The sequence below is a fragment of the Cydia strobilella genome, chromosome 14 (assembly GCF_947568885.1).
Source record: "Cydia strobilella chromosome 14, ilCydStro3.1, whole genome shotgun sequence".
NCBI lineage: Eukaryota > Metazoa > Arthropoda > Insecta > Lepidoptera > Tortricidae > Cydia > Cydia strobilella.
In genome coordinates, this window is record NC_086054.1 from 7,867,166 (window position 1) to 7,895,135 (window position 27,970).

Here is a 27,970-nt window from a genome sequence, read left to right on the forward strand (position 1 = left end):
GACAATTCCCACTAGGAGGTCCGACAGTAGTTATAGGATAGCCTTGTGATCGGAACTAAATACACAGACATACACTATATACTTACACTTAAACTTAACAATAACGACATTTAACACTTCTAAAGTACATAAGCACATGCGTAGGTTTATCATAGGTCATTAATGTCCTATAATATAATAATATTAATAATACTTGTGTTCGATTTCACGGAGAGGGAGGGGTCCAATCGCTTCAAAATGAGTATGAAGTATGAGGGCAACAAAATTGACGATGGCGTCAAAATGAGTAGGTACAATTTAGTTTTATGCACGTATTTAGTCAAGACCTTATAGGTCTTGAGATACAGCAGCCCAAAGTTGCTTGATTTTTTTAAATGCCAGAATATATGATACCAGGTGAAACATAATTCAAAGTATTCAAATCTGATAACCTGATAACATTTAAAATATTGTCTTCGGTTACCGCGATAGTTACTCATGAAATAAAACTATGAAAACGGATTATATCGCGTATATTGAATTTATAATACATCCCGACGTTTCGAACTCTTTACAGCGTTCGTGGTCAACGGGTGATAAAATTTGTTAGTTTAAGCCTCTAAAACAGTTTCATAAAAAAATTGCTGAGTGCTAACGGCATCAAATACGCTTTATTAAATCGGTGCGAATAGCACCCAAACAATCGATTGCACACATGTGTCTATCAAATGAATGAAATGTATAAATGAGTTACTTAGTCATTCTTCATTATTTTTACAGATTTTCTGAGAGAATATTGCATTTTCGCGCTATTTTGGACTTAAGTGTGCTTTAGTTACCTACGAGTAAAATGTAAGTAAATATGCACCAGGCAAGTAAATACTAAAAGTTAGCATTTCGTGTAACCAAAGATAGATATAACTCCGTAATAGATGGATACAGTCTAAGGAAAAAACGTGCCTCGAAAATCACGAAAATTTGATTCTCGATCAGAGGGCGCCACTAGTTTTGGCCTACACTCGTATAGAGGGCGTTGACGGTTTCGTTTGTTATTTATAATTTTAACGCATATCAGTGAAGGAACATGTGTCAAAATCATAAAAATAATTAATGCAAATAAAAAAAATCATTTATCCATATTTAAATACATTTTATCGTATTTTTATAAATATTTATTTTTAGTTTTAAAGTGTGTCGACAGATGGCAGTGAATTTACTGGGGTTACAAAATTTACTATGACAGTACCGCTCTAGTATAAGTTACTCTATGGTGTAACGCTAAATCGAGTCCATTATGAAGTGAAGCTCACTTCATTACTGCTGCGCAAAATTGAAATTTGTATTCAAAGTAAAATATCCTGCATTCAGGAACTGGCAAACATATTCCCTTTAAGGTTGTATATAGCGACAGTAGTCGATGCGGCAGTAGGGTATCTGAATTAATTTTTGTATCTACAATTCTTATAATGTTAACGTTGAAGTTTGCTACAATTCAATATATATTTGTGACGCAGTAGTAGGCTTGAAGAAACATTTTTTTCCTGTTGTAATGTTTTCTTGTAATATTGTGATTTTTTTAACCCTCGAGTAATTTACAAATAAATATCAACATAGCAGATGTAAATATTTAGAATAAGAGTAAAGCTTGAAATAAAACTATGAAAACGGATTATATCGCGTATATTGAATTTATAATACATCCCGACGTTTCGAACTCTTTACAGCGTTCGTGGTCAACGGGTGACTCGGGGTGACGGGTCACCCGTTGACCACGAACGCTGTAAAGAGTTCGAAACGTCGGGATGTATTATAAATTCAATATACGCGATATAATCCGTTTTCATAGTTTTATTTCATGAGTAACTATCGCGGTAACCGAAGACAATATTAAGTAAAGCTTGAACTTTTTTCGCTATATCAATAATGTCACAAATCGACCTGACGTATATAAGTAGTAAGTACATCTGCGGGCGCAGCATGATTCCATTTTTATCGCCTGTCACTATGCCCGTCACTTTTGCACTTACATACTTGTTAGAACGTGACAGGTATGGTGACAAGCGATAAAGAGCCGACCAAGCACTTTTTTTTTTTCGCAGGGGTAAACGCCTTTACGCATCTCACCCCCGGGCCAAGGAAGCCCATAAGGGGGGTTGGTATGTGGGACTCGCTCCTCCTGCTCCCTCTGTTAGTCAGAGGGAGGGGGAGGAGAATACCCACTAACATCCCCTCCAGCGATTCTCCGCACTGCCGTTTATGGGGGCGCCATGGGGTCGCAAACGTTCTACCACGACGTCCCCCAGCTGCCTTGGTTCACCCAGAGGCTTCCGCGCCGAAGGAGGGAAGGATTGGAGTGCGCTACAATCCCTCCTCCAGACGTGTGGAGTCTTCCATTGTGGGCCCCTTACCCACGGACGCCGACCAAGCACTTGAGATATTATACATATAATATAAATATTGCTCCTATAAATAATATCATACACAAGAAAAATATCTATAGGTTATTGCATTGACAACAGTCTCATCTACGTCACTTCGATAGAAATATATAAACTACCTAAATCTGAAAAAGAACCTAACATTTACATCTCAAATACGTCTCTACTGCCTTTAAACAACGTATACTACGCCCCGAGTTTACACTTCAAACGACAGGTCATGAATTTTGGAGTACAGCTCTACGATGCGGCTACGAGCTACGAGCTACGCCGTAGCCCCGCTACGGCCACGCTGATTTGATTCCCAAGTCTTCCGGACATTTTTCATTAGGATCTTTCAAGCTGCTTTGCTGCGCATATTTCAAAGCAGATTTATAATATCTTTAGTTGGGTTCCTGAAAAAGGGAAAGGACAGGGAGAAAAGTTGGGATTTATATTTACTTGCTTAGTATTCACAGATAAAAAGAAATAATGGAAATTGTTAATGTAGTCGAAATATGTCTATAGATAAATCCAACTATACCTTGTCTGAATTATTTTACACATTAAGTAATGCATACCTAATTATTTCAACAGCAATTATAATATTGCATTTTTGTAAAAAATAAACACTATATTACATAAATTATCTTTATTTTGCTCCGTGTGGCACATCATTCAATAGGTATTAAGAAAGAACTTTGAGGATTCTAAAAAAGTCACTGTACTAACTACACACTATACCTACTAGTACTATACTTTTGAAAATAATCGCTTCGAATGTCCAAAAAAGTATGTCCGTCCCTCCAACTTGAACAGTGTACCTGTGTGTAAATTGTTTAAAACATTTGAGCCATTAATGATTTTTCCAAAAATTTTATTAACGACGTAAATGCCGCGAAGTAAGTGGGTTTCTCATATCGAATGAAAGTACGCAACCCTCCATTAAGGATGAATCACGCTAGACCGGACCGGCCGCGGGCCGAAGCGTTCGACATATCATCTGTGATGACAAGCTCGGCCGAATTGCACCTTCCCGTACAAACGTAGTTCCGCTCTCATTTTAAAACTACGTATTGGATTGTAATGAAACTTTGCACATACAATGACGTGAGGTATATCTAGGTCTGTAATTAGTTTATCAAGCTCCAGTTTATAAAACAAGCTAAATAGAGCAAAAACAAGTTTTGTATGAATAACTTAAATTCGGTGTATTTTTAGGGTTCCGTAGCCAAAGGGTAAAACGGGACCCTATTACTAAGACTCCGCTGTCCGTCTGTCCGTTTGTCTGTCACCAGGCTGTATCTCATGAACCGTGATAGCTAGACAGTTGAAATTTTCACAAATGATGTATTTCTGTTGCCGCTATGGCAACAAATACTTAAAAGTACGGAACCCTCGGTGCGCGAGTCCGACTCGCACGGCCGGTTTTTTAACTATGGTATCTGAAGCTACATAAACTAATTACAGACATAGATTTATACCTTATCCTATTGTAAGTACAAAGTTTCAGAGCAATCTAGCTAGTCGTTTTAAAATGAGAGCGGAACTAGGTTTGTATGGAGAACCGAACTTGCTGGGAACCCTTAATTTAGACTTACAAAAAGTGTGTGCGTGTATTCTTTACGCGCGATTGAAGTAAAACTTCTACGTTTATCGCTATGTTGGCAATTTGACGTGTGTCCTACTGTGCGTGTGTCACTACTGAGCGTTACTTCCGTCAGAAAAAATCTGAGTTACCCTCTAGTCGCGCCTAAAGAAGTTTTACTTCAAAAATTCAAATGCTCATTAAATATTTTAGACTAAATATTTAATTACACATTACACACCACACGCAACCCGCTTCTGTTTCGTATCACCGGTGCCACATGAATATGAAATACGACTCGAAATGGAAACATTTTAAATTCCGACACTTGCCTCACTTGCATATGAATTGAAAAACAGAAAATGCACAGCACTTTGAATTACGTATATTTTTCACTTACGAAATGTACTGTGGCGCTCGAAAGTGCGTTATTAAATATTAATAGTTAGTAGCAGGTAGTATGTATAGGGCTACCACTTCCACAGTATAGCAAAGATGGTCGGTTTGTAGGGTTCCGTACCCAAAGGGTAAAAACGGGACCCTATTACTAAGACTCCGCTGTCCGTCTGTCCGTCTGTCTGTCACCAGGCTGTATCTCATGAACCGTGATACCTAGACAGTTGAAATTCTCACAGATGATGTATTTCTGTTGCCGCTATAACATCAAATACTAAAAACAGAATAATATAAATATTTAAATGGGGCTCCCATACAACATACGTGATTTTTTTGCTGTTTTTTTCTGTAATGGTACGGGACCCTTCGTGCGCGAGTCCGACTCGCCCTTGGCCGGTTTTTTTAAAATCTGTTATCACGCCTGTAACGTTCTAACAGGTATGTAAGTGCAAAAGTGACACATAACGACAAGTGATAAAAAATGCGACCATTATACCACCGCTGCAGATTTTTCACTGTTTGTCTATTTTACTCGGCTTGAAGGGAATAAAGATGTCATATACGATGTCCTTCATGGTCCAGGGCAGGATTCGAACCTGCGACACCAAACACCACAAACTGCACACACAAACACAAATCTAAATATTTAAAATGTTTTCTTTTTTTATTTGAAAATATTCCAATATAAATAACATTACTACATTATAGCTGTACTATTTGTAATACAAGAAATACGAAAAATAATAATTAGAAACTAAAATAAACTAATTAGTTTAAATCTAAATAAATTTGAAAATTGGATCTTCAATTTCCATTTTCTTGTTAAAATTACATAATATATGCTCGATGACTTTTTAACTATTATGTTTAGTTAAAGATTAAGCGCCACTTGCACCATCCCACGAACCAGGGGTTAAGCGGTTAAACCGTTAACCCAGTATCAAATTATACGGGTAACCATGATAATACCGGTTAACCCCGGCTTAGTGGAATGGTGCAAGTGGCGCTAAGACGGTTAGTAAGAAGTTAATGTCAACAAAAGAACGGCCTGAGCCCGGGCTGAGGCGTCGGACTCTTCGTTTTCTATAGAAATCATCATGTGACCACCGAGGAACCCTTTTTATGTGCAAATAAATGTTTCTGATTATGATTATGAGGCACAGAAGTGGCTGTTTTGTAGGAAACGAAGTTTTGAAGGCCTCGGCCCGGACCCGGACCGTTTTAGCGTGAGACATCATTAAGGACTGATTAGAAGCTCAACTTATTTGTATGATGAAGAGGGGTACGAATACTTTAATCAAATTGCAGACTCAAAAAACATTGACAAATTAAAGTGCAAAAAATAATTGACAAATAAAAGAGCCTTTCTCTACCACCACTTTCTCAATATAATTCACTGGATCTTACATAAAATATTTAAAGCATAAGCTTTAATTATAATGGAATATACAACCACATTAATTAGGCTTTGTGCAGCCTAAATTGGACGCTTATAGGCGTAATGTCCAGAAATGTGTGAAATTTTATGCATTATGCCGCGGTGTTGTCGACTGTACACTAACGGAGTGACGCAAATATGAAATTATGATGTTTCAGCGGCACATTCATCTGGCGAACGGGCTGTATTTCAGGCAGACAACCTCGCGGGCTTGAATAAAACGAATTCATTTTGGTACGTTTAATAAGTTCAACGATTTAATTAATTGGTTTACATAAAATACGTTAATGTACGAATAAATGAAAAAAATCTTTATTTCAGGCAATTAGTGGCCCATAAATAAATGTTAAAACTAGTATACATATTCTTCTTCGCTGCTTCTTTGCTGCTTCTCTCCTCCAGAGTGGGCACGCAATCTTTTTAATATCATCCTCCCATCTTTGTTGGAGGTCTGTGATCTGATCTTTTTGAGCGAGGCCTACATACATAATATAAAACTGAAAACTAAACAATACTTTATGGCTGCGATACGTTATGCAACCTCGCAGTGTCAGGGAGCCGGACGCGAAAACGCCGAAAATTGGCACCCTTCGGCCAAAAGTCCTTGGTGAAGGTCGCTAAAAGTGCGTATGCTCAGTTAAAGACCCCGCCTCGCCGCCACATTTCGGTTGTTGAACCTAAAACTTTATTAGTTTCTACACGAAAACTAAATTAATATATAGTTTTCTGATTGAAAATCCTACGAGTAAAAACAGTTTTTTACGGATTATATCGCGTATAATGCATTTAAAAGACATCCCGTTGTTTCACTTTTTATAGAGCTAGTGGTAAAATACCATCACCACCAACGTTAAAATTACAATTCATTATTGTACGCGATATAATCTTTTGAATTCACCTAGGGAAATTGCAACTGTGGGGCAAATGCATCTACTCTAAAAATATATATAAGAAGTGAGTGAGCTAGAGCCACTTAAAACATGGATGAACTTTCTTTCATCGCGAAAGTGTGTCATGAATTCAAATGGCTCTACTCTAGACTCACTCCTTGTATTTTTAGAGTAAGTAGTGCCCTGGCTGACCTTAAATAGTTTTATTTCATGAATAACTACCGTGGTAACCGAAGACAATATTTAACATTTTATGTGTTGTTTGATTAGAGAAGTTTTATACTTCTCTCATGCAAAAACCCGTATGACGTAACATTTTCGGGGACAACCACCATACCTAAAGGGACCCACTGACTATCAAGTTCGCCGGACGATATCGGCCTGTCAGTTAGAACAAAAATTTGACAGTTCCGAACAACTGACAGGCCGATATCGTCCTGCGGACTGATAGTCAGTGGACCCCTTAAGGGTCTCTATTGTTTCCCATATAATTTTAAGTCATAATAATGTATTTTTTGTCCACATTTTCGTTAGTCATAATTTGGTTTTTCTCAGAACCGCGTAACTTTTCAGGATTGCCATAAAACAAACCTAACCTAACCTATCTATAGGATCATCATCATTCGCTTGCCCTTATCCCATTCATTTGGGGTCGGCGCAGCATGTCTTTTTCTTCCATACCTCTCTCTCGCCCGTCATCTCATCACTCACTCGCATTCGTTACATATCATCTCTCACATAGTCCATCCACCTTTTCCTCGGTTTTCCTCTCCCGATACTTCCCTCCACATTCATTCGTAATACCTTTCTCGTCACATGCCTTTCATCCCTCCGCATTACATGTCCGTACCACGCTAGGCGATTCGCTCTTACTTTTTCTACTATAGGTGCAACTTTCAGGCTTCCTCTTATATACTCATTCCTTATCCTATCCATTCTTGTCACACCACACATCCATCTTAACATTCTCATTTCCGCTACATGCAATCTCTTTTCATCCGTCACCTTTAGGGCCCAACACTCTGACCCATACAACCTATCTATAGGATAACCTGAGGAAATTCCTGAAAAGTTAACGGTTTCTGAATTATGACTAATGATAATAACTTTAGCCAGTCTTCTCCGAGACCACGGGGACAACGCCGTCCTTGAAACGTCGGAGGTAAATTTAATACTTATTTTACGCGATTAAGTCCCGTTGTTGTAAATAATAATGATAATATGACAATCATTACATTATGACTTTCAATATTTATGTCAAACAAAGGGATCCCCATACCTAATTATGACTTAAATTCTAAAAAATATTCTTTAGTTGCACCAGACTTATATCGACCGAGATATGGACCGTGATTTACCTTACCCAGTTACCCGTGAACAAGATGCATGTAACTACGTGGAAATATCGGGAGCTCGAAAACAATACAAAAGGTAATCACGGTCCATAACCCGGTCGATATAAGTCTAGTGAAACTAATAAAATAAATAAAATAAAATAGGCTTTATTACTGAGTGTACAATCATTTTCAACAGTCAAAATAAATGTATAGCTATGTTTGTTTTGCTGAATTTAAGAAACAAAATTTTGGTTTTTATATGACATTATTGCTTCCTGGCTAACCGTGAAACTAACGTTGAATCATTCAAAACAGTTTTTTCAATTCTTTAGTTGCTTTTGCCAAGTTCCCAAGTTTTTATTATCTTTTAGCGTCCACTAGCTACTTGTTCGCTTATCACGTGCGGGTGACGTCACGCCGATAGCGGCCTGCAATCGACAGTTATGACAATGTCCCGGGCAAAAAACAGGCGGTTTCCGCACGAGAGGAAAAGCTTTTATTGCTGGCCTGAGTCTTGCTGAAGGAAATGGTTGCGTGATTTTCTTTAACCAAACTATTGGGTAATTTCATTCGTTTTACTGTTTTTGTTTTATTTCAGATTCCCTTGTTTTTCTGTTGATGGAGGAAATGATTGTTTTGTGAGTTTTATATGTCATTGAAAAGTTGCTGCACACAGGTAATTTTTTTTAAAGTTTGACTTAATAGTGAATTATTCAATTGCTTTTATGAATTGCGCCTGATATGACCTATTGTATAGTCAGCATCAAAAGTAACGGATCAGGCTATGCGTCAAAAGTATCTACAAAATTCTCTAACAGCTTAACAAAAAGTGTTATGTATCTATATGTGCAATTTTCAACCAAAAGGTTACTTATTGTCGCTTGACAGTAAGGCGCTATTTCCATATAGCTTCAATTAGAAATCAACCTTATCAACAAGCGACAATGTGGTACCTTTTGGTTGAAACCGTCACATATGTAGGATAATTGGACTGTACCAGATACTTTTGATCTCTATTTGGAAAAGTTTTCCAAGATGGCGCGATGTTTCATCCGGTTACTATTGATGCTGTCTCCTTTTACACAATCAATTTTCATTAGTTTAGTTTGAGGAGTAGAAATGGTTATTTCACTTAAAGGGCATCTAAGTTGACAAAACTTCAAAAAGCTACCAAACCTTTGATTATAAGGGAGACCGTGACAAGACGGGATATCTAAGGAAAAACTTACATATAAGAAAAATTAAATTAAACTGTTTAATAAAATAACTTTTATACATATACATATATGTATAGCATCATCAGTAAATTAAGTAGGTATAAGTACTAATGGCGCTGCCGTAGCTCAATGTCATGCATAACTCACGCATATTTTCCGTGCTGCCCCGAACTTCATCTTGCCCCGGTCTCCCCTAGGTAGCGCTGTACGTGGTAACTGGATTTTCACGCGTTAAATACTAGTGTTACTGTTACCGCATAACGTACGGAGCCGTCTAGCGCCATCTGCATCAGCTTCAAAGCACGAAATTTTATTACACTAGATTTCTTCCACAGTCAATAACCATTATGTGCACTTCAGCTCTTGGCACGTTGGTGGTGCGCGTGCCGCGGCTGCTGCGGGAGACCATTGAGACCGCGGGCTTCTGAGGAGGAACAGGTAAGGAAGCAAAAAATGTTTTAGGTGTAAATAGGAAGGATCTGTTCCCATCTGTGGCCGGCGGGGACAAATGAGAATGAATCCTTCCCATCTGTGACCGCCTCAGTTTCTTCCTGTATTTGTTATTATACAAATGTCGATTTCGATAGTTGTTATATTGAACAGTTAAAATTCCAATTCACGGCCCGTGATGTCACGAATGGGATCCGTCACGTGTCAGGCATGTTTACAGACGGCCTGTTTGCCGTACGTTGTACACGTGGACTGAATTGCAATGACATGTTTTGCTGCGACTTCCTAAAATGATAATCGGCGGGATGAACTGACACACTGGAGGCCGATTATTGAATTTCGAGCGCTCGATTTCGTGTGGCTCCCTTCAATATATCTCCACTACTAGGTATTTAAATTCTACTAATAGAATTGAAAAGGAGTGGTCAATACCACTAGATTCCTAATTTCTCTCGTATTTCAAAAATAGCATTTCGCCGTTTTCCACAGATTTTCGAGTGACGAAATCGAGCTCTCGAAATTAAAAAATCTGCCCCCTGATATGTAAAAGCGGTTACTTATAATAATTAATGTACCGCGCCATTGAAAAGGTTTCTATGTAAATCTATCTATCTTATACTTAGCTGTGTAAATGTTCCGTACTTATGTTGTATGTATCTCTTGTGTTGTTGTATGTTGTAGTTGTTGTTATGTCAGATTTTACTGACTTATTTTTAGTTTAAAGTTTTCTAGTTTAGTTATTTAGTTCCGTATTATGTTCGTGTGCTTAATAGAATATATTCTTGATTGTAGTTATGTATGCACGTATGTATGTGTCTGTTTCACTGTAGGGTCAAGACCACTTAATCAATAGAGTCGTTTTTACAACGTACTTTAAAGGGGAAACTTTTTTTTAGGAAAAACGTATATATTTAAAAGTATTAAGTAGTATTTGCAGAATTCATTTTTAATAGGTGTACCTATTAAAGGTTCATGACAATTAGGTATGTAAAGTGTTTCTTAATGTTAGGGTGAACTCAGAGCTCAGATAATATGAGTAAACCGTGAAAAGTTTAAGTAGGTACTTACTAAGTTACTCCTTTGGCTCGACGTCTGTACGTCCTTAACGTGGTTCTTGGCACTGTCTGCTAAAAAGGCATTCAAAAACATTCCCGCATTCTACCTCCTAGTGAATTATGGCAAATTTTCTTTAAGGAATATTCTACTTCTTATCAAATAAAATATTCATAAAGGATAATACTTTCGATTACCGCGAAACAACCAACACTACTTATGAAATAAAACTATTTTAGCGGATTATATAGCGTAAATACTTACGTATATTACTTATAGACTTAATTAAACAACATAATCAAACAACAACAAATTCTGTTTTATCTCCTTGTAATAAAATAATAATAATAATAATTAGGTATACACCTAACGCGTAGCTCTAAAGGGTTTAAAACGTCGGGATCCATTTTAAATTCAGTATACGCGATATAATACGTTAAAACGGTTTTATTCTTAGGTATTTTTTGACTTCCTATACTTATAGTTGGTAACACTGCTTAACAAGTTAGAGAAGGGTCCTTGTCCTTATGCTTCATCTAAATCACATTTGACCTACATACATGCTAACCACACTGACACTTCTATGTCACAACTATGTGCAAGCATTAAATGTCTATATAGTTTAAATTGTGTCACTAGTTATTTATTAATAATTAATTAGGTAAGTACTAACTTTCGACTATTTCATTATTTTCCACTGTTTTTTGTTGACGTGATCAGGTCCTGGCAGAAAATCAGTGCTTTTCCTAATGGGTGAAGCGTAATACTGAGCCAGAACCTTTTTGTTTTGCTGCGACGCACACAGGATTTTTATTTGTATAAAACAGTATTTTTATGTATTTTTTCCTTTTTCTCTCCTTTTTCTCTATTATGTAAAAATCTGTGTGACTTATTTGTTGTTGTAATTTTTATTTTTTTCTGGATTGTTCTGTGTACCTATGTCATTTCTGTATTTGAATATTTTGTGTGTATTGTGGCAAACAAATTAACAGTTATCTATCTATCATCTGCAATAAGGACGTTTTTATCAGAATTTCTGTTGAAATTTCAGATAGAAAAGTCCTTAATGCACTTGAAGCATAAGGGCCCTTCTATGATGGAAAGCCACATTTAATTTAGTCGCATAGGCAGTAAAATAAAATGTGTAACCAGTTTTCTTGGAGCAAATCAGGCTTTAAAAATTAACAGCGTTACCTTATACGACAGGGTGGCCCAAAAATATGTTGGCAAAGAATTTCTACAAATATTTTTCTTACACGTCTTTTACAAAAGTCAAAAGTAACTAAAAATAATTCCTTTTTATTTTTTCTACCACTGGTAAAAGGTGTTTTTTTTTCAGTAACTACTGGGATTTACCACCAAAGTTGTGTTAGAGTTCAATACTAATAAAAACAGTATAAATAGTGTATTATAAATATTTAGATTATTTTCCAAGTTATTTTATTAGTTAAACAGTTTATGTTTCAGTACTTTTGATCATTTTCAAGACAGTTTACTGAAATGAAACACAAATCCATTTATAATAATTTATTGAAACTAAATTTATTTAAAAAAATTGACTGTGTCATACATTTTGGCTGGTCTGATGTTGATATTTGTATGGGACAGTGAATTTTTTTTGCACGAAGTCGGTATTGGTTTCATAGTAAAAGTTGTTTAGTATGACCTACATATTCACCCCGTAAATTATTGCAGGTGATAATAAAAAAAAAGTAGCCTGTATTTATTAGTATTGAACTCTAACGAAATCGGTTTGGTGGTAACTATTGGGAATTTTGTTCCTAGTAGTTACCAGTGGTAAAATGTGGGGAAAAAATTCCCAGTAGTTACCACTGGTAACAACTTGGTAACTAGTAGGAATAAACCGGATTTAACCACTTGTCTGTGTTTGATAAGGATACTGATCTTTTCGTCATCTCGAATTTTTTCATCTTTTTGCAGTTTTTCGAGAACGTACATTTACTACATGCTCACTTCGTGGGATTCGAACGTTCGCTGACATCAAAATGATATTTGAATCATGTTTAGTTATCGTGCGTCTCGCCCGTGCAAATAGATACATGTACGAGCGAAATACACGATACCTGAAGGACTTCGGTCAGATATCAGTGTACTTTTGAATACCTGACACTAGTTCTCAACAAAGTTAAATTTTAGCAACCGTTGTGCTTTGTAGGCGAACAGTTTTTATAATAAATGTGACTCGAAATGTACGCATGTTATGCCGAATATTCGAAAACCACTAAATTCGTGGCATCTCTAATTAAATATATCATAAACATGAATTATACGCATAACAAGCATCGGTTACATTGGAAAATTAATCTGAAATTGGAATTAGCTGATGGAATTCGGTAAACAATTTAATGAGTTTTCAAACGTCATTTACTTAATTGACAATATTTTGTATAATTTTTATAATGCAAAGTTAATTATTGAGTAGGTACTCGTAACCTATCTAAAGGCATGAAACATAACCCTGTGGTACTAGTTTGTTTGGTAGTGAATGTGTTAAATTTTGTTTTAGCCACTATTATAATTATTAATATTAATAATAATTTTGAGACTATGGTTTATGTATTAGTTCCTGACTTTGTATTATAAGAAGGTAAGGGTGCCGACATATAGGTGCTTACTTGCAAATGAAACTAATATGTATCAACTCCGTGTGGATACATATTAGTCAAAAATCGATAAGCATTGTAGTTCATTATCATAAAAACGAAAAATACTGAGAGATCGATTGTGTCATACTAGTAGTATCAGGCTGTTCCATATTATGAATGGAATCCATTCAAAAAGACGTCTCATTTTAATACTGACTCTACACACCGAGGAGGAAATAATATTAGGACAAGTAAAAATAAAACGCACATTTCAAACCAGTTTCTTTATTTCGTGTTCATCATTTTAATACAACATACGAGTAAATTTATCATCAGATATTATTTATCAATTCTTAAAAGCTAACTTAATTATGACCTGAATAACAAGTATGTATGTATGAGTATTTGAAGGCGCGAATCATCCGCGCCGAACGAGTGAAAATTTTGTCTCTGTTATTTCAGGTTAGAGAGAAGGAGATGACGCTACTCACTTGGCGCGAATGTAAACGCGGCCCACCAATGCGCCTGAATGATCCATGGAAACATTATAAACGATCCATGAACCATTATAATTAGTAGAAAGTTGTTCAACCCACACAGTTCGCATTCGAAGACAAATCAACCAATAACAAAGTCTTATTATTTTTAAAACCCTTAAAAATTGGAATGTTTAGATTATAAATATTAATTGGAAAACATAAGACTTTGACAACTTTTTCGGTTATAATATTAGAAACAAGTCAGTAGATACATACTGTCGATCTTAAATATGAACATAATAAAATTATCAAAAACACAAACTCGCTGGTTCACACGAAAAACAAGGGATGGTGAAAAACGCATCATTAAGTCGTTGAACATGATTTTACGAAGACACTTTCTCCGTAAACTTGGTTATAAACAAAACACTCAGCTATATTCGACAACCATCAACTAACACAGATTCTACATATTTCCCGTCGATAATTTACACATGTTTCGAAAACGATCATCAGAATGGAAACCAAACAACGAGGTAAAATAAATAACTGGCGGCAGCGCCGACAGTGACTAGAGAAAGAAGTAGCATCTCGAAGACTCCGTGAAACGAAATTAAAAGAACCACGAAACTTATTCAACGTAACTCGTGAAACTAAGAAGTAACTTAGTAGCTAACCTAATCTGAAGTTGACTAGCTTCGAGTAAGCAAAAATACAAATAAATATTATCTCCTACAGTATTTAAGATTGTGACTTCTGCATGTCTATCACGCGATTTGGAAAGTCTTCACAATATTCAACAATAGAGGAAGACAATTCATGTGTTTTGTCCATTATTCTTTGATCTACATTTGTTCAGTTTAAAAATTCCAAAGTGACATGTTTATCTCGACAAAAATATCATGTTATGTAGGTACTCGTATTAGATTAAATAGAAAATATGCCGCGAGATGCTTATATAATTCCGGCAAAATCTCTTCTCTTTTTTATAATATCTCTTGGATTGTGTACTATCGGTGCCTATTTCACAAGATTTAAGAAACATATATCAACAGTTGAATGTCTAGTTTTTTGTAGGTCCACGACGAGGATAGACAAACAGCAGAAGTCAGAAATCAGAATTTAACAAATAAAAAAATCACTCAGAAGGGATAACATGGGTGCGTATAACAGAAGTGCGGAAAGGAACCGTGAGGTGGGTATACATGGATGTGCATTAATAGGCGGAGTGTAGTACGTAGGTCGGTTCGAGGACTGTTGATACGATCTAAAACATGAACACTAACAACTAAATCATTTGCCACGATCAAACTGCTTTGTGTCTCCAGTCACTGAGAACTGACCATATGCTAGCTGATCCAGAAAATCAAAGAAGCACGAGTGATCCGTGGCAATGATGAATACCACACGTTAAGTTTAAATTCCTACACAGTTATAAACCTTAATGTACCGATTAGCATTCAAGTTCATTATGAAAAAATATATCATTGGAAATATTTTTCAACTTCTCTCCTTAATTTCAAACCACCCAAGAACATCTTAATTATGCATGTGACAACCGTTTTTTATAACTACATGTATCCCTAACAACACTTTGGCAACAAATAGTATTTTTGTTCAGTATCCCGTCGATCAAACGGTTGACTTTGCTGCAGCATAGGCAACTGTAATCACGCATACGGAATCAAAGAACATACTCGTGGCTGTCACTTAGTGTTTAGATGCATGTGGTGACTCAGCTGATAGCCGCAAAATATTCTTGGACTCCGAACAGCAATGACAATCAGTTGTCTGTGTACAGTTATCAATGTTATCATTATCCTTACCGCAGATTTTCCCCATCTTTCATCCCTTAGATTCATCGTCTTATTAGGAGACAGAGAAGTCGACAGAAGATGAATATAGATAATGTAACACTCACTCAGGTAGTCCACCAGCAGACCTCATACAAATTTGGCTAATCAATTAATTAAATACCTACCCCTTCGGCTTGTAGACTACCCCAGTATCGAAGCAAACTGAAGCTTACCTAACCGATAAAAACAATTATCCAGGATTTTTCTTTTTTTTTCACTTCTTTTTCTGTGATCAGTCTTAAAATTGAGTCATACCATCTAACTAAGAAATGATGAACCCTTAAAGTTATCTTAAACCATTGCTAGGCCAGAACTATAACTTCGGAATTTGAGGTGAGGTTGTGTGGTACGTTTATATAAATAGTGGAAGTGTGTCAAGAGCTATTTGAGGAAGATAAGTACAAAAAGTAGGTAATATTAGTGTAGACGATCTGTCTGATTATGCTAACTGGCCTGCGTAGGTACTCGCTGCCACACCACCGTACATCACTACAATAAAATGGGAAAGGGAAATTTTAACTGTCTAAGGAAAAGGCTTCTTCTCCACTAGTAAGGCTCTCGGGGAAACTAGTTTACACCATACTTAACACATACATTATTGGTTTTAGAGTAATCAACATTGAATAGTTTTCATTTTAATATTAATCTTATTACTAAAGAGTACAAAAAATAAAGGAAATTTTATGAATACCTATGAAAAACAACAAGTTATCAGCGAAAACCATCGCATATCTTATTAGAACAACATTGTTTTTTCGTTACAGTAACATTTCACGCTTACAATGTATAGATGTGAAGTAACAGTCGCCGGCGCAGACTGCCCTCCCCTCCCGTCTCCTCCACCCTGCGGCCGACCGAAGTACCCCCCAACAATCCTTTATCTACAATTCGCGATTGTTTCCCTTCGATTATCCTCAAAGTATCAAAAATATCTGCTGAAACAGCCCTTTCCCTTAGAGAAAACTCGATAGAGTACATCTTGAACAGTCTCAAAGTAACTAATGAGTAGGTAACAAGTTATCAAATGTGTTAAATGGGGATATGCACGAATCGAAATATTGAAATCAACAATTATCATTAAGTTAAGACATATATAGGACGTAGACATAGCAATCCTACTCTACCAACATCTAGCCTAGACGAGGGTTACCCTACAAGTTAAGATATAGCACTTACAATAAACAGTTGATAATGCTTCATATTGAAATGTGAAATTTTTAATCTGTACAAAATTCAAATGTCTTTTTAATAAAAGGATAACACATTCCTTCGTATTTAAGGCCACGGCGCAAAATGGTGTTTCAGTAGATTAAAGTTAAGACTGAATTTAACATTTAAGTTATTAGATGTCATTAAATACTAATGACTGGCCTTATTTACAGTGTTCAGTGCAGTGCATGCGATATATATAACCATACGTTGCTCTGATTAGCAAGTCTGATTCGAGTATGAAGCGAAATCGCGTGTTACATTTAAAATTAAGTAGTGCAAAAGCACTTTTCTCGTGGAAAAGTTAAAACCGAGCGCTTGCTTCTTAAGGGTATTCCTGACTACATTACCGGGAAAGCATGGCTTGAAGTTACTGTTATTACTAGGTCCATAAAAAATATTGGTGCCAGACTCACACTGTTCGAAGCTCAAGATGTGCCTTAATCACTAAACTAACATAGACAATGCAATATCTAAAAATACACACTACTCCATACACTAAGTAGGATATAATTTACTTTAGTCATCATAAGCATTGTGTTCTCCTTACAACTGGCAGGATGGCATTAATTAAATGTGTAAAATCGATTTGTGTGTGGACAATTTAAGCATCATATAATTAATTTAGGTTAAAACTTACGTGCATACACAGTTACATTTAATTATCTAAAAGCATTTATCTTTGGCGACTAGCTCCGTTAAGAAAGATTCCAAAATCCTTGCTCGCCTCGCCTCGTCCGACCAACACTTCATCATTCCTTAACATTTCCTTAACGAAAACGGTATCTTGTGCTATTAGTTTCTTTTAATTTTCAAGTGTCACCACTAAGTGGAAGATATGTGCGTCCCGACGGCCGGGACTATTTCCTATTAAACCTTTCATTATTTTAACATGCGTAATCCAAAATTGAGTAGTATTGTCCATAATAATATCAAACAAAAACTTCAATTTCTCGTAAATACTTCACTAACCGTTCACCTGCTCATCCTCACTCCATTCGATTAATAATAAAACATTACTTGATATGTCATTAGCTACACCATAATTTTTCTATGCAGTTTCATTTGGAATCTTTCCAGTACAAAAATTATTATTTCTTAACTAAAATCACACATCTTACAATAGTAGTAAATATATCTAACACGTCATAAAAACATCGAAATCGATGGTGACCACTTCCATTGACCGTCTCTTTTGTTCAGGAGAATGTGACATCCGACAACTACTATCTGTCATCATCGATCTCTATGGCAGAAGAAGGAGCAACGAAACGCATAGAACCATAAAATGTACGCCTATATTTAAATATACTATCAATATCATGGTAGAATCCATGTCATATTATCCACGAACTCTCAAAACTTTGCCACTAAAAAAATTTCTTTCCTCTTGAGAAAATAAATACTATTATATGCAAACGTTTCAACTAACTTAAGCGATAGTAAAATATTTTTTACAATAAAATGTATCATAAAATTCAAACGCGAGTTAAAACAGCGTAGTTTTCTCTGAGGATGGATGGTTTGTGCTCGTGTGTGCTTTGTAAATTTCTCCTTAACTTACAACAATCACATTTTCGACATGAGTGTACGGACGAGGAGACCGCGGACACTATAATATTGCCCGTCGGGTTTGTCCACGGCCGCGTCCCCACCCCGCACCTTTTAATGAATTTACTTTCATTCAATTTAAAACAACGTCAGTCATCGATTTCAGTAAAATCATTGAATATTCTTTCAAGAAAAAATACTCCAAAAATCAAGTGAAATACCAACGTTCTGTGCAATTCACTAAAATATTCAATTAGCGAAATGGAGTTCAACAATGATACAACACCGCCGTATTAAATCACAATATTCCATAAAAGCGGTGTTTTAATATTACAATTATTCAAATACAATGACAATTTAATAAGAAAATGAATGCAATTCCTGAGCTTGCGCGTACGAGAGTACGCGACAGTAGAAGCGACAATGATATTTACAAACTTTGCATAATACATATCAACGTACCGTTAAGTTCTATCAAATTCAACGACGCTCTACGTAATATAATAATGACCAAACCGTCAACCACATACAATCTGACAAGCTAACATTGCTACAATATTTCTACCTTGATGAATACATTAACAGGTGTATTTATTAACTGCCACAAAAGTATAGATTCCAAACAATGTTAAGAGTAGGTATACTCCTACGGATATGGTTACGGTAGACCCTTATTCGAACCTCGACGCCGAACTGTCGCCCCAACAACAAATTCAATGTCTCGCTAAAGTATGTCCCTAACAACAATCCTAAATAACATCTTATTAATTAGCGACCTATTGTTGACTCGTAATTCATAAAAAAATACACACTTTTAATTATTTGCGTCCTTCATTCCGCTGTTTACCTTTACTCTTGTTCTGTGCCCGGCTCCCTACCCTACGCTACCACTAATCCTAAGAATGACATAATCTAACATATTTACATTATTTTCTATACACTTCCTGGCAATCGTGATGTGGATATTAGAAATCAATTTTCTGGGTGAAGATGGGACTAAGTAGCTATAAGCTTGAAATTTCATCAATGAGCTTGAAGACTTGGAAAATTTTAATGCATTTTAGATTCATGACTATAATCAAAGCGGTTAAATTGTATTTAGGAAATTTTAAAGTTAAAAGCAGCAGAGTTAATTTACTTTGTAATATTAGTGCAATAAACGTTACAAATGATTGTAATGAATGTGATATTTGTACACTGACTATTCATTGAGGAAACGTATACCATATAAAATTTGATGAAAAATAAACTGGACCAAATAATGGTTTTATTGTATCTTAAATTTTAACCTTAGGAAAACTGCTGAGTATAAAATTATAAACAATTGAGTAAGCCTAGTTAGTGCTTACGTTTATCTAATAGGTGCTAAAGTTAGTAGTAAAATGTTCCCTATAGTAATTGACTTGGAAATAGTGGTTTTGGTTAGCGCTTTTCATTCAAAAGCAGGTGCTGAAGGGCATCCAAGAATCCAAATCAGGTATGTCTAGTAAGTGGAAAAGTAAAGCTTAAGGATGACAAGCTAGACCGGGCCGTGCCCGGGCCGAGGCGTCCGACATGTCATTTTCTATGACGGCTGATCGGTGATCACGTGGTGCTTTCCATAGAAAACGAAGCGCCGGAAGCTTCGGCCCGGCCCCGACCCGGTCTAGCGTAAGTCATCCTTTATTCGGGTTACAAAGTTTAGACTTATGTTAAGTAGTACAAATAGTTCTTATCACGAAGATTATAGCCTATAATCATAAGAATATGTATTTTTACTTACGTTCTGTGAACAATTGTTATATCGTACCGCCCAATTCACTGAGGAGCTGTTAAAATCGCCTTGGCAAACTAAATATGCAGCCACTACCATTACAATGGGACTGTGACAAATTAGATTAATGTGCTTCTGCACTAAATAAGTACAAAAATAGCTAAGACCTTAAATAATTGTTCCTTTCCGCAAAAAGAATATAGTATTTAATAGTAACAAAGTTTTTCGTTTGGATATCATTAGCATCTTTCTTTTGGTTACATCTACCCAATCGAAATATTTAGTTTGCCAATTTTAATGAAACTTCATAAAGAAGAAAAAATCTAGTAAGTGAATAAATAGATACTACAGGAAACTATGCTCTAGTACTGAAAAAATAAGTAACTAACACGTGCACGTGAGTCCCGTCGTTCAGCCTTTCTCACATGTTAGGTTTTCTCATGTTGACAGAGAAAGAAGAAGAGAAAGTCACGTGACTATAATTGTAATATTAAGTTTGGAGTCTCACTGTCTAAATAAAGACAGTGCTGCTAACTCCGTTTCGAATCCAAGAAAAAAAAATGCTCCAAACCTTATCGTTGTTTGACGAAAAAATTAAAAATATCTACTTAAACTTGTGCTCGTAAGGTATATATTATACCGGGTGTTTCCTGTAACAGGAGCATTAAATTAAACTGGAGGCTGTATTCCTTAAACTGACCAACATTTGTTCAGCAATTTTTAAAAATAACTAGTGTTTTGATTTTCATTACACTTTAAAGTTTAGTTCTAAGACGCAATGTATTGCAAAATTTGTTGTTTAAACGGTGACAAGCAACGTCAACCACACAGGTCAGAAAGCCTCCAGTTTAATTTATTGCTCCTATTACAGGAAACACCCGGTATATCTAAAGTTGGAATGCCTTTGGGCCATAGTGTCAAGTCATGACTTATACGCAACGTTAAAGAAATACAAATTCATGAACGCTTCGATTTTCAAATGACTAAAAATTGCGTTTATTTTTTATTGTCAAGATCAGTTGCTTAAGATAAAAAAATAAAAAGTGAAAAATCGCTACACGTCATATGAAACACTTGATTCCCTAGTAGGTAGTATTTTGGTATTACGGAATTTTATTGGGGCTCTGTAAGTAAACAGAGGTCCAACAAAATGCCTACCAAAATGCTACTAGGGTATTAAATATAAATACGTAATCGTAAGACGCAATAGTTTGTATTTATTTCCAATTGCAGTACTTTGGTCGATTTGTGAATATTCTAAATAATTGTGTAAAGTAGGTACTTAATACTAAAGCAATACTTACGAATCTCATGCCAACGCTTGTTCCCCAACACCAACTGTTTGAAAGTAATACTTATCAAATGCACACACACGATCAAACAAACACACTCGCACACGGTCCTACCACCACACCATCTGGTAAAATTTTACAAAACTCGAAATATTGTTTTTGTCATTATGGACCACATAAATATTATTTGTGAAAAATTATAGTTTTGTAAAATAAACCAAAACGTTTGTGCTAAAAAATCGATTTGACGTAAAACTATCATTAAAACAGTATCTCGTAAGAAATATTGGCGTAAGTGACGACTGTCGGTATGCTGTGGTAGAGGTGCAGTAATTCAAATATTGTTGTACTTAATGAAAAACAGAGGTAGTGCAGGGTTATTTTAGACATTGTTTATATGTGTTCATTTTACTAGTATTCGGAGACACTTATAAATAAATTATAAAGCAACGGCAGAAACATCTAGGATCATAATTTTATTGTTTTTTTCTATGAAATAGCCGATAAGTAGATTAATTAGCACAAACACGCATTTTTCTAATCAGTCGCAGCTAATTTAGCTAAAACTAAAGTAACTGCAACCAAGAACAGGAACACTACTGAAGCACTACTCGGGCAAAATCAAAATAAAACACACATTAAAACTGCAATGAATTGGTATTATTAAAAAAAGCAATTATACAACAAAAATAATTCAAAACAAAACGATGTACATTAATTTAAAGAACAATTGTTTATACAAATAATTAAAAAAATATAATAATTATAACAACAAACATCGACAAAATATATTTAAAGACAAAACATATTTCAAATTTTAATCAGTCATCAAGCTTTAGAAATGCAATTTTAAGAATGAAATGTTTTTCGTACTTACAGAAAATCATTTTTTTACTTATATTATGCAAAAACACAAAAAAGTTAAATGTGAACGAAATTTGTAATAATAAATCAATAGGGATGTAACTTAAAATACCATATCAGGTTAAAAATAAAATAACTAACTCATTACCGTCATAATTAAAAAATGTTCGAAAGGATTACACTGCTTTACATTGAAGGTGTAGGTGTAGTTGTCATAATTTGCAAATCTTACGATAAAATTTTGATACTATGCTATACTTAATATAAATATAATACGTTGTAACGATCTCAATTAAGTAGAAGCGTATGTAGTTACCGAAATCATTCGTAAACATTACGACAGGATTTATGATGTAGATTGATCGGATATTTTTTGTTTGTATACAATGATGGCGTAATTTTTACGAATGAAACTTTTGCAAGTCTAAATGATTGTATTCACCTTGTTTAGCGTAACCTCAGTTCATTTAGACGAATTGTGCATAGTATTATAAACTAAAATAATCGGTCAAGATTGGTAAAGCAACTATAGATTTTATCAGATGACACGTTGGAATGAAATGAAGTATGTTCGAACAATTCATCAAAATGGAGTGAGATGAAGCAGGCTACGGCAGCTAAAATCGCAATCAATAGACCTTCACTCAAACTTTACTCGATTCAGTAGATTAAGTGAAATACAATATTAACGTCCGATCTTAGGAATGGTAATAATTTACTAGGAACAGGGCAGCCTACATTAAATCATTGGTGATTCATCACTGAAATTTCGACTCTAGAGATCTGAAAATAAATTCTACTTCACCTAATCTAGTGAGTATCCAAATTTAAAAACGAAATTTTACTATTGAATCGAAGACGCGTCGTGTTTGGCAGTAAGTGCGTGGGTCGCAATTTTTGAAAAAAAAAAGAAGCATAAAGAAAATCTGCTGTTTCAGAATGCTAACGATAGTGCAAGTGTGCAAACGATAAAATGAATTAAAATAAAATGCGATCCAAAAGTAGCGACTAAATTTCATAAAAAAATCCATAAAATAATCGAAACACAATTGCACTAACGAGTAAGATGTACGATCGAGTTCATCGGAGGCTTATAATTAGATTCCGTAGTCAAGGTTGTATGGTACATATTTACAAACGATACTAAATATTATTTATTAAATCACAACAAAGTTGTATGGCACATGTGTTGCAGGTAGGCGAGGCCACGACCCAAGCCCTCGCGACGCGCCTTCAATCATTAAACAGATTAACTTTAGAACATTGGAATATCACCGAACTCATCATAACCTAAGCAATATACTAATGCAGATCAAAAATTAAGAAATAGATCCCCCGACCGTAATAGACGGATCGAATCAGATCTCTTCACTTGTCATAGATTCAGCGTTTAAAAATAACTAAAAACGATTATTCACTAAGAAAACCAAAACTATTGAAATCAAACTAAAATAATTCTGCTAACACACTCACACACGGTAATGAAGTAAAAATAATAGTATAATATTCATAAAATACAAAAAAGTAAACGTTACACATGCACCGTATAATACTACTGCTACAAAAATAAAGTTGTTTCCACATAAAAAAATATCTTACCAGAATAACAAATTGCATAGTTATTTGTATACCGAGTGAGCTATAATACCTCAGTAAGTAGTGAAACGCTAGTTACACGCGTATCGAAATCTCAAAAATTATAATTATTTAAAAAAAAGTCTAGCGAGACGACCATTTCCTAAAGTGCTCTACTAGTTACTACCGTGTCCAAATACTAAAAACATATTCAATTACTAGATTTGTATAAAAACGAACAATATTATTATCAACCAAATGTTACTTATCTTTAAAACAACGAAAACATGAATTTCAGGTCCGTGGGCTCTCAGTGACTAGGCGGTACTGACATCGGTCGGGACAGAAGTCTTCCAACAAATATAAAGAAACTACAGCCATTTCATTCATAACTTATTAACATCATAATCTAAAATGCTTTATAATACTCAAGGTTCATGTTGGAAGAGGAGTGGCGTATCTAATTCGGAACTGAGCTGAGGTCTATAAAACATTTTCGATCAGTCACAGTTTTGTGGCATCAAAACTTTCCGTTCCACATAGAACGACATAAGGAAAGGACCTGTAGCATTGCTCGAGTTACATAGTGTCCAAGGAACGCCGCAGTCAACTTTGTCATTGATAAAACCCCTACCATCACTTTCCCTAAATTTTGTAACTACATCAAGAGGGTAGTAACTAATGATTGTCCACATTAGCTCAATCAATTTAACACTTACCTAATAATAATGTAACAACTTCTTACTTAGTTTCATAATCATATTTCCATCGACACAGAATAAGTGCTAATCAAAAACAGGAAGTGCCATTGTGCCGAAGAATATCTTACAACTAACAACAATACCGCTCGATGCTCTCTTATTACGATAAAATCACACGCTTAACGCCTAACAATTTGTTAAGTAATAATAGTTAAAATATTGGTCCAACAAATGGGCTAAATAATACAAATGCCCTTAATATTCATCCCTAATTTAACGATGTGGGATATGAAAAAATATTATTCAATAGATCAAAAAATGATAGGGTCGAGAACACCGTTCGTTATGCTTGGATCGATTCAACGGAATAATCTCCATCCTTTAAATAGGTACTCGAATAACAATGTCAATACTATGACTAATCTCATTACAGTTCCGAAATAATACATACAGATAGATTTTATGCCAAAAACTATTTTAAGAATTCCCATCGTTAGTTGAATTGATCACATCGAGACAGCCGCAACACTTGCACTTACAAAAACTATCAAGTACCATAATTCACATCAAAATTGTCACATGCAACTATTCAAAAATTGACACATCTGGCCGATCCGTTCACTTGCAAGTTTTTGCGATTCAACAAATGGTTTTTTGGCTTATAGTTCATCGGTCAATCCGATCTGATGTGATCAGAGCGGGGGGCTCACATGCCTATAGGCGGCACTTGCACGTAGCGATAGATATAGAGCCGGTAGTCCTTACTGGCCAAAACGACTGAGCCGTCGTCCATCAAAGCCACATCGAAGCACTGGGCGTGCTTCACCTTGCTTTCAAGAGCGGACACGAGTTGCCCGTCCTGAGTAAAGATCGTCAAGTTGAAGTTGTTGTGATTGTCCGCGATCAGGATCTCGCCGGCGGCGTTAATGCCTACACCAATCGGGTAGTTAGTCACACCTTCGCCTCCTATCTGGCGTAGATAAATCCCCTCATAGTTGAACACCTTGACACAATGCGCGCGGTTGTCGCTAATGAATATCTCCTGTTTGTCGTTGACTACTACTCCGTTAGGGAACTCTAAATGCTTGGAGCAGCCGAATTTCTGCAGCACGTTGCCCACTTGGTCAAAGATTATGACGCGCATCACTTTGCATTCTACGACCACAATACGGCCCTTGTTGTCGACAGTCACGCCGCGAGGGTGCTGCAGAATGTTGGCGCCAAATTTACGCACGAATTGGCCATACTGGTTGTAGATCTGTATTTGGTGTGTGGGGGACCTCTCAGTAACGATAATGTCGCCAGATGTGCGCACCACGGCAACTCTGTTAGGGTATAGTAGTTGTCCGTCGCGTTTGCCACACTCTCCAAATTGGAATTTAAAGCGGCCTTCCTTGTCGAATATCTGAATGCGATGGTTGTTGGTGTCAGCGACGATGATGTCGTTTTGAGCGTTGACAGCGACGCCACTGGGCTCCGTGAACTGGCCCTCCATAACTCCGAACTCTCCGAATTTGCAGTGATAAATCATCTTTTGTCGTTTAATTTGAGATTTCGGTGGGAAAATGGCAGTAGAAATTAACTTGTTCGTCAGATCTAATATAGGATCATTGTGTGCGGCAGTGGTGAGTGAGTAAGGGTCATTATTGGTGGGAGGAAAGAGTGAGTCGCAGCCACCATTTGACCATTTTTCATAGGGATTAATTCCATTCAAGTTGATGTCTCCAATAGCGGTAGAGAATGGTCCAAGACTCGCGCCATTATTAAATCTCTTGGAGATGATGTTGGATTCGAAAGGTGATGTGGACTGGCTGGTGGGTCCAAGTAGGCCATTGCTGTAAGGACGGTCTAAAACGCCGTTGAGTCCAGTCGGGAGGTGGATACCACCGTTTAAGCTTCCGGAACTTCCGTTGACGCTACTGCTGCTAGACGATGAGCCCCCATTCAAAAGTGAGCCGTTTGTAGGACGGGCAATAGGTGGTTGCTTGGTGGGCCCTACATTTTCGGGGTTAGAGCGGACATATCCAAATGTGTTTCGTACTCCAACTTGTATTGCCTGATAATTCGACACAAATTCGAGTTCAGATGCCGTTTGCATGCTTTGTTCTGGGTTTGTTTGCATCAAGGTCTGCAGTTTATTATCTAATAACTTTCGGAACATTAATATTTCTGCTAAATTGGCGCATTTGGTTAGCCGCTCTACAAAGTCGCAAGTTTGATAGATTTTGTCGACAGTCTCTTGAGCTTTCTGGCCTACAACCGTCAACGCGATCTGTTTCGTTGAGAATACGCTTTCGAGTTCTTTAAGTAGTTCCTGTTTGCGCTCTTCTAGCATAGAACGGTAGAATTGGAACGTATCATTTATTTCGTTTTGAGCTTTGTGGTACTGGACTTGTAGTTTGCCAGCAGCGTGTTCGACAGTCTTGACGACGTGCCTGATCTCCGTGGCGCGGGTCTTGGCTTCGTTGACGGCGGCTTGCATGAGCTCTAATTGTTTAGGTCCAGCGTCGGACAAGTGCTCATAGTCGTGCAATGCAGCGGGGTGCTCGATGATGGTGCACTCCTTGCACACCGGCACTGAGCATGTGCGGCAGAAGTATTTGAGAATATCATTCTTGTGCCGTGGGCAAAATGCGGTTTTATCCCCGCTCGTCGTGAGCGTAGATCCGAGCATGCCCTTGTCATCCTTCAGATCTGTGAACGCCAGCACTCTGTGGCCTTCGAAGCAGTGCATAAATTGGTGCGCCATAACGCAGTTTGGGCACAGGAAATTGGCGCAGTCTACGCAACGCGCTACGGCGTCCGATTCCTTTGATTTGCAGCCGGTACAGCGGGCCGAGGGCGAGTTGGTCTGGCGAGCAGACGGGAGGAGATCGGCGTCCTGCTCAACAGCGGCGGCGATCACCAGGTTCGTGAGCAGGCCGGGTACACCAGCCGGCGGAAGCTGACTGTCCACGCGGCAAGTCACGCAGGTTACTTTGTCCGGGTGCGTCTGCTCGCGCTCCAAGCAGCTGCGGCAGAAGGTGTGGAAGCAGTTGAGTACTTTCGGGTCGACGAATGTCTCCCGGCAAATGGCGCAGGTGGTGTCGAGACCGTCGAACTCGCGAAGGTCACATACAGCGGAGTCGCTCGCGGGGGGCGAGGAGCCGCTGAGGGTCAGGGGCGATAAGGAGCCACGCTCCAGCGAACCTATCGAGTTGGCACCGGGCAGCGACTCAAGAGACGGGGTGCGTGAGGCCATCTTCAGGAAACCGGCATCCCTGGAACAAGCGAACAGACACGGTTAGTATAAAAGAGAATGTTTTAAATTAATGTAAAA

The 27,970-nt window shown here is 36.9% G+C and overlaps 1 protein-coding gene across 4 annotated transcripts in view; it reads right to left on the reverse strand.

Annotated features, from left to right (window-relative positions):
- Positions 1-22,149: 22,149 nt before the first annotated feature.
- Positions 22,150-27,970, reverse strand: part of LOC134747107 (brain tumor protein) — a 429,209-nt gene continuing 423,388 nt past the window's right edge. For all 4 annotated transcript variants that reach the window (XM_063681682.1, XM_063681683.1, XM_063681681.1 and 1 more), the window contains one exon: positions 22,150-27,911. In XM_063681682.1, the coding sequence (XP_063537752.1) occupies positions 25,358-27,892 (2,535 nt within the window). In that variant the 5' untranslated portion in view covers positions 27,893-27,911 and the 3' untranslated portion in view covers positions 22,150-25,357. The remainder of the gene's footprint in view (positions 27,912-27,970) is intronic.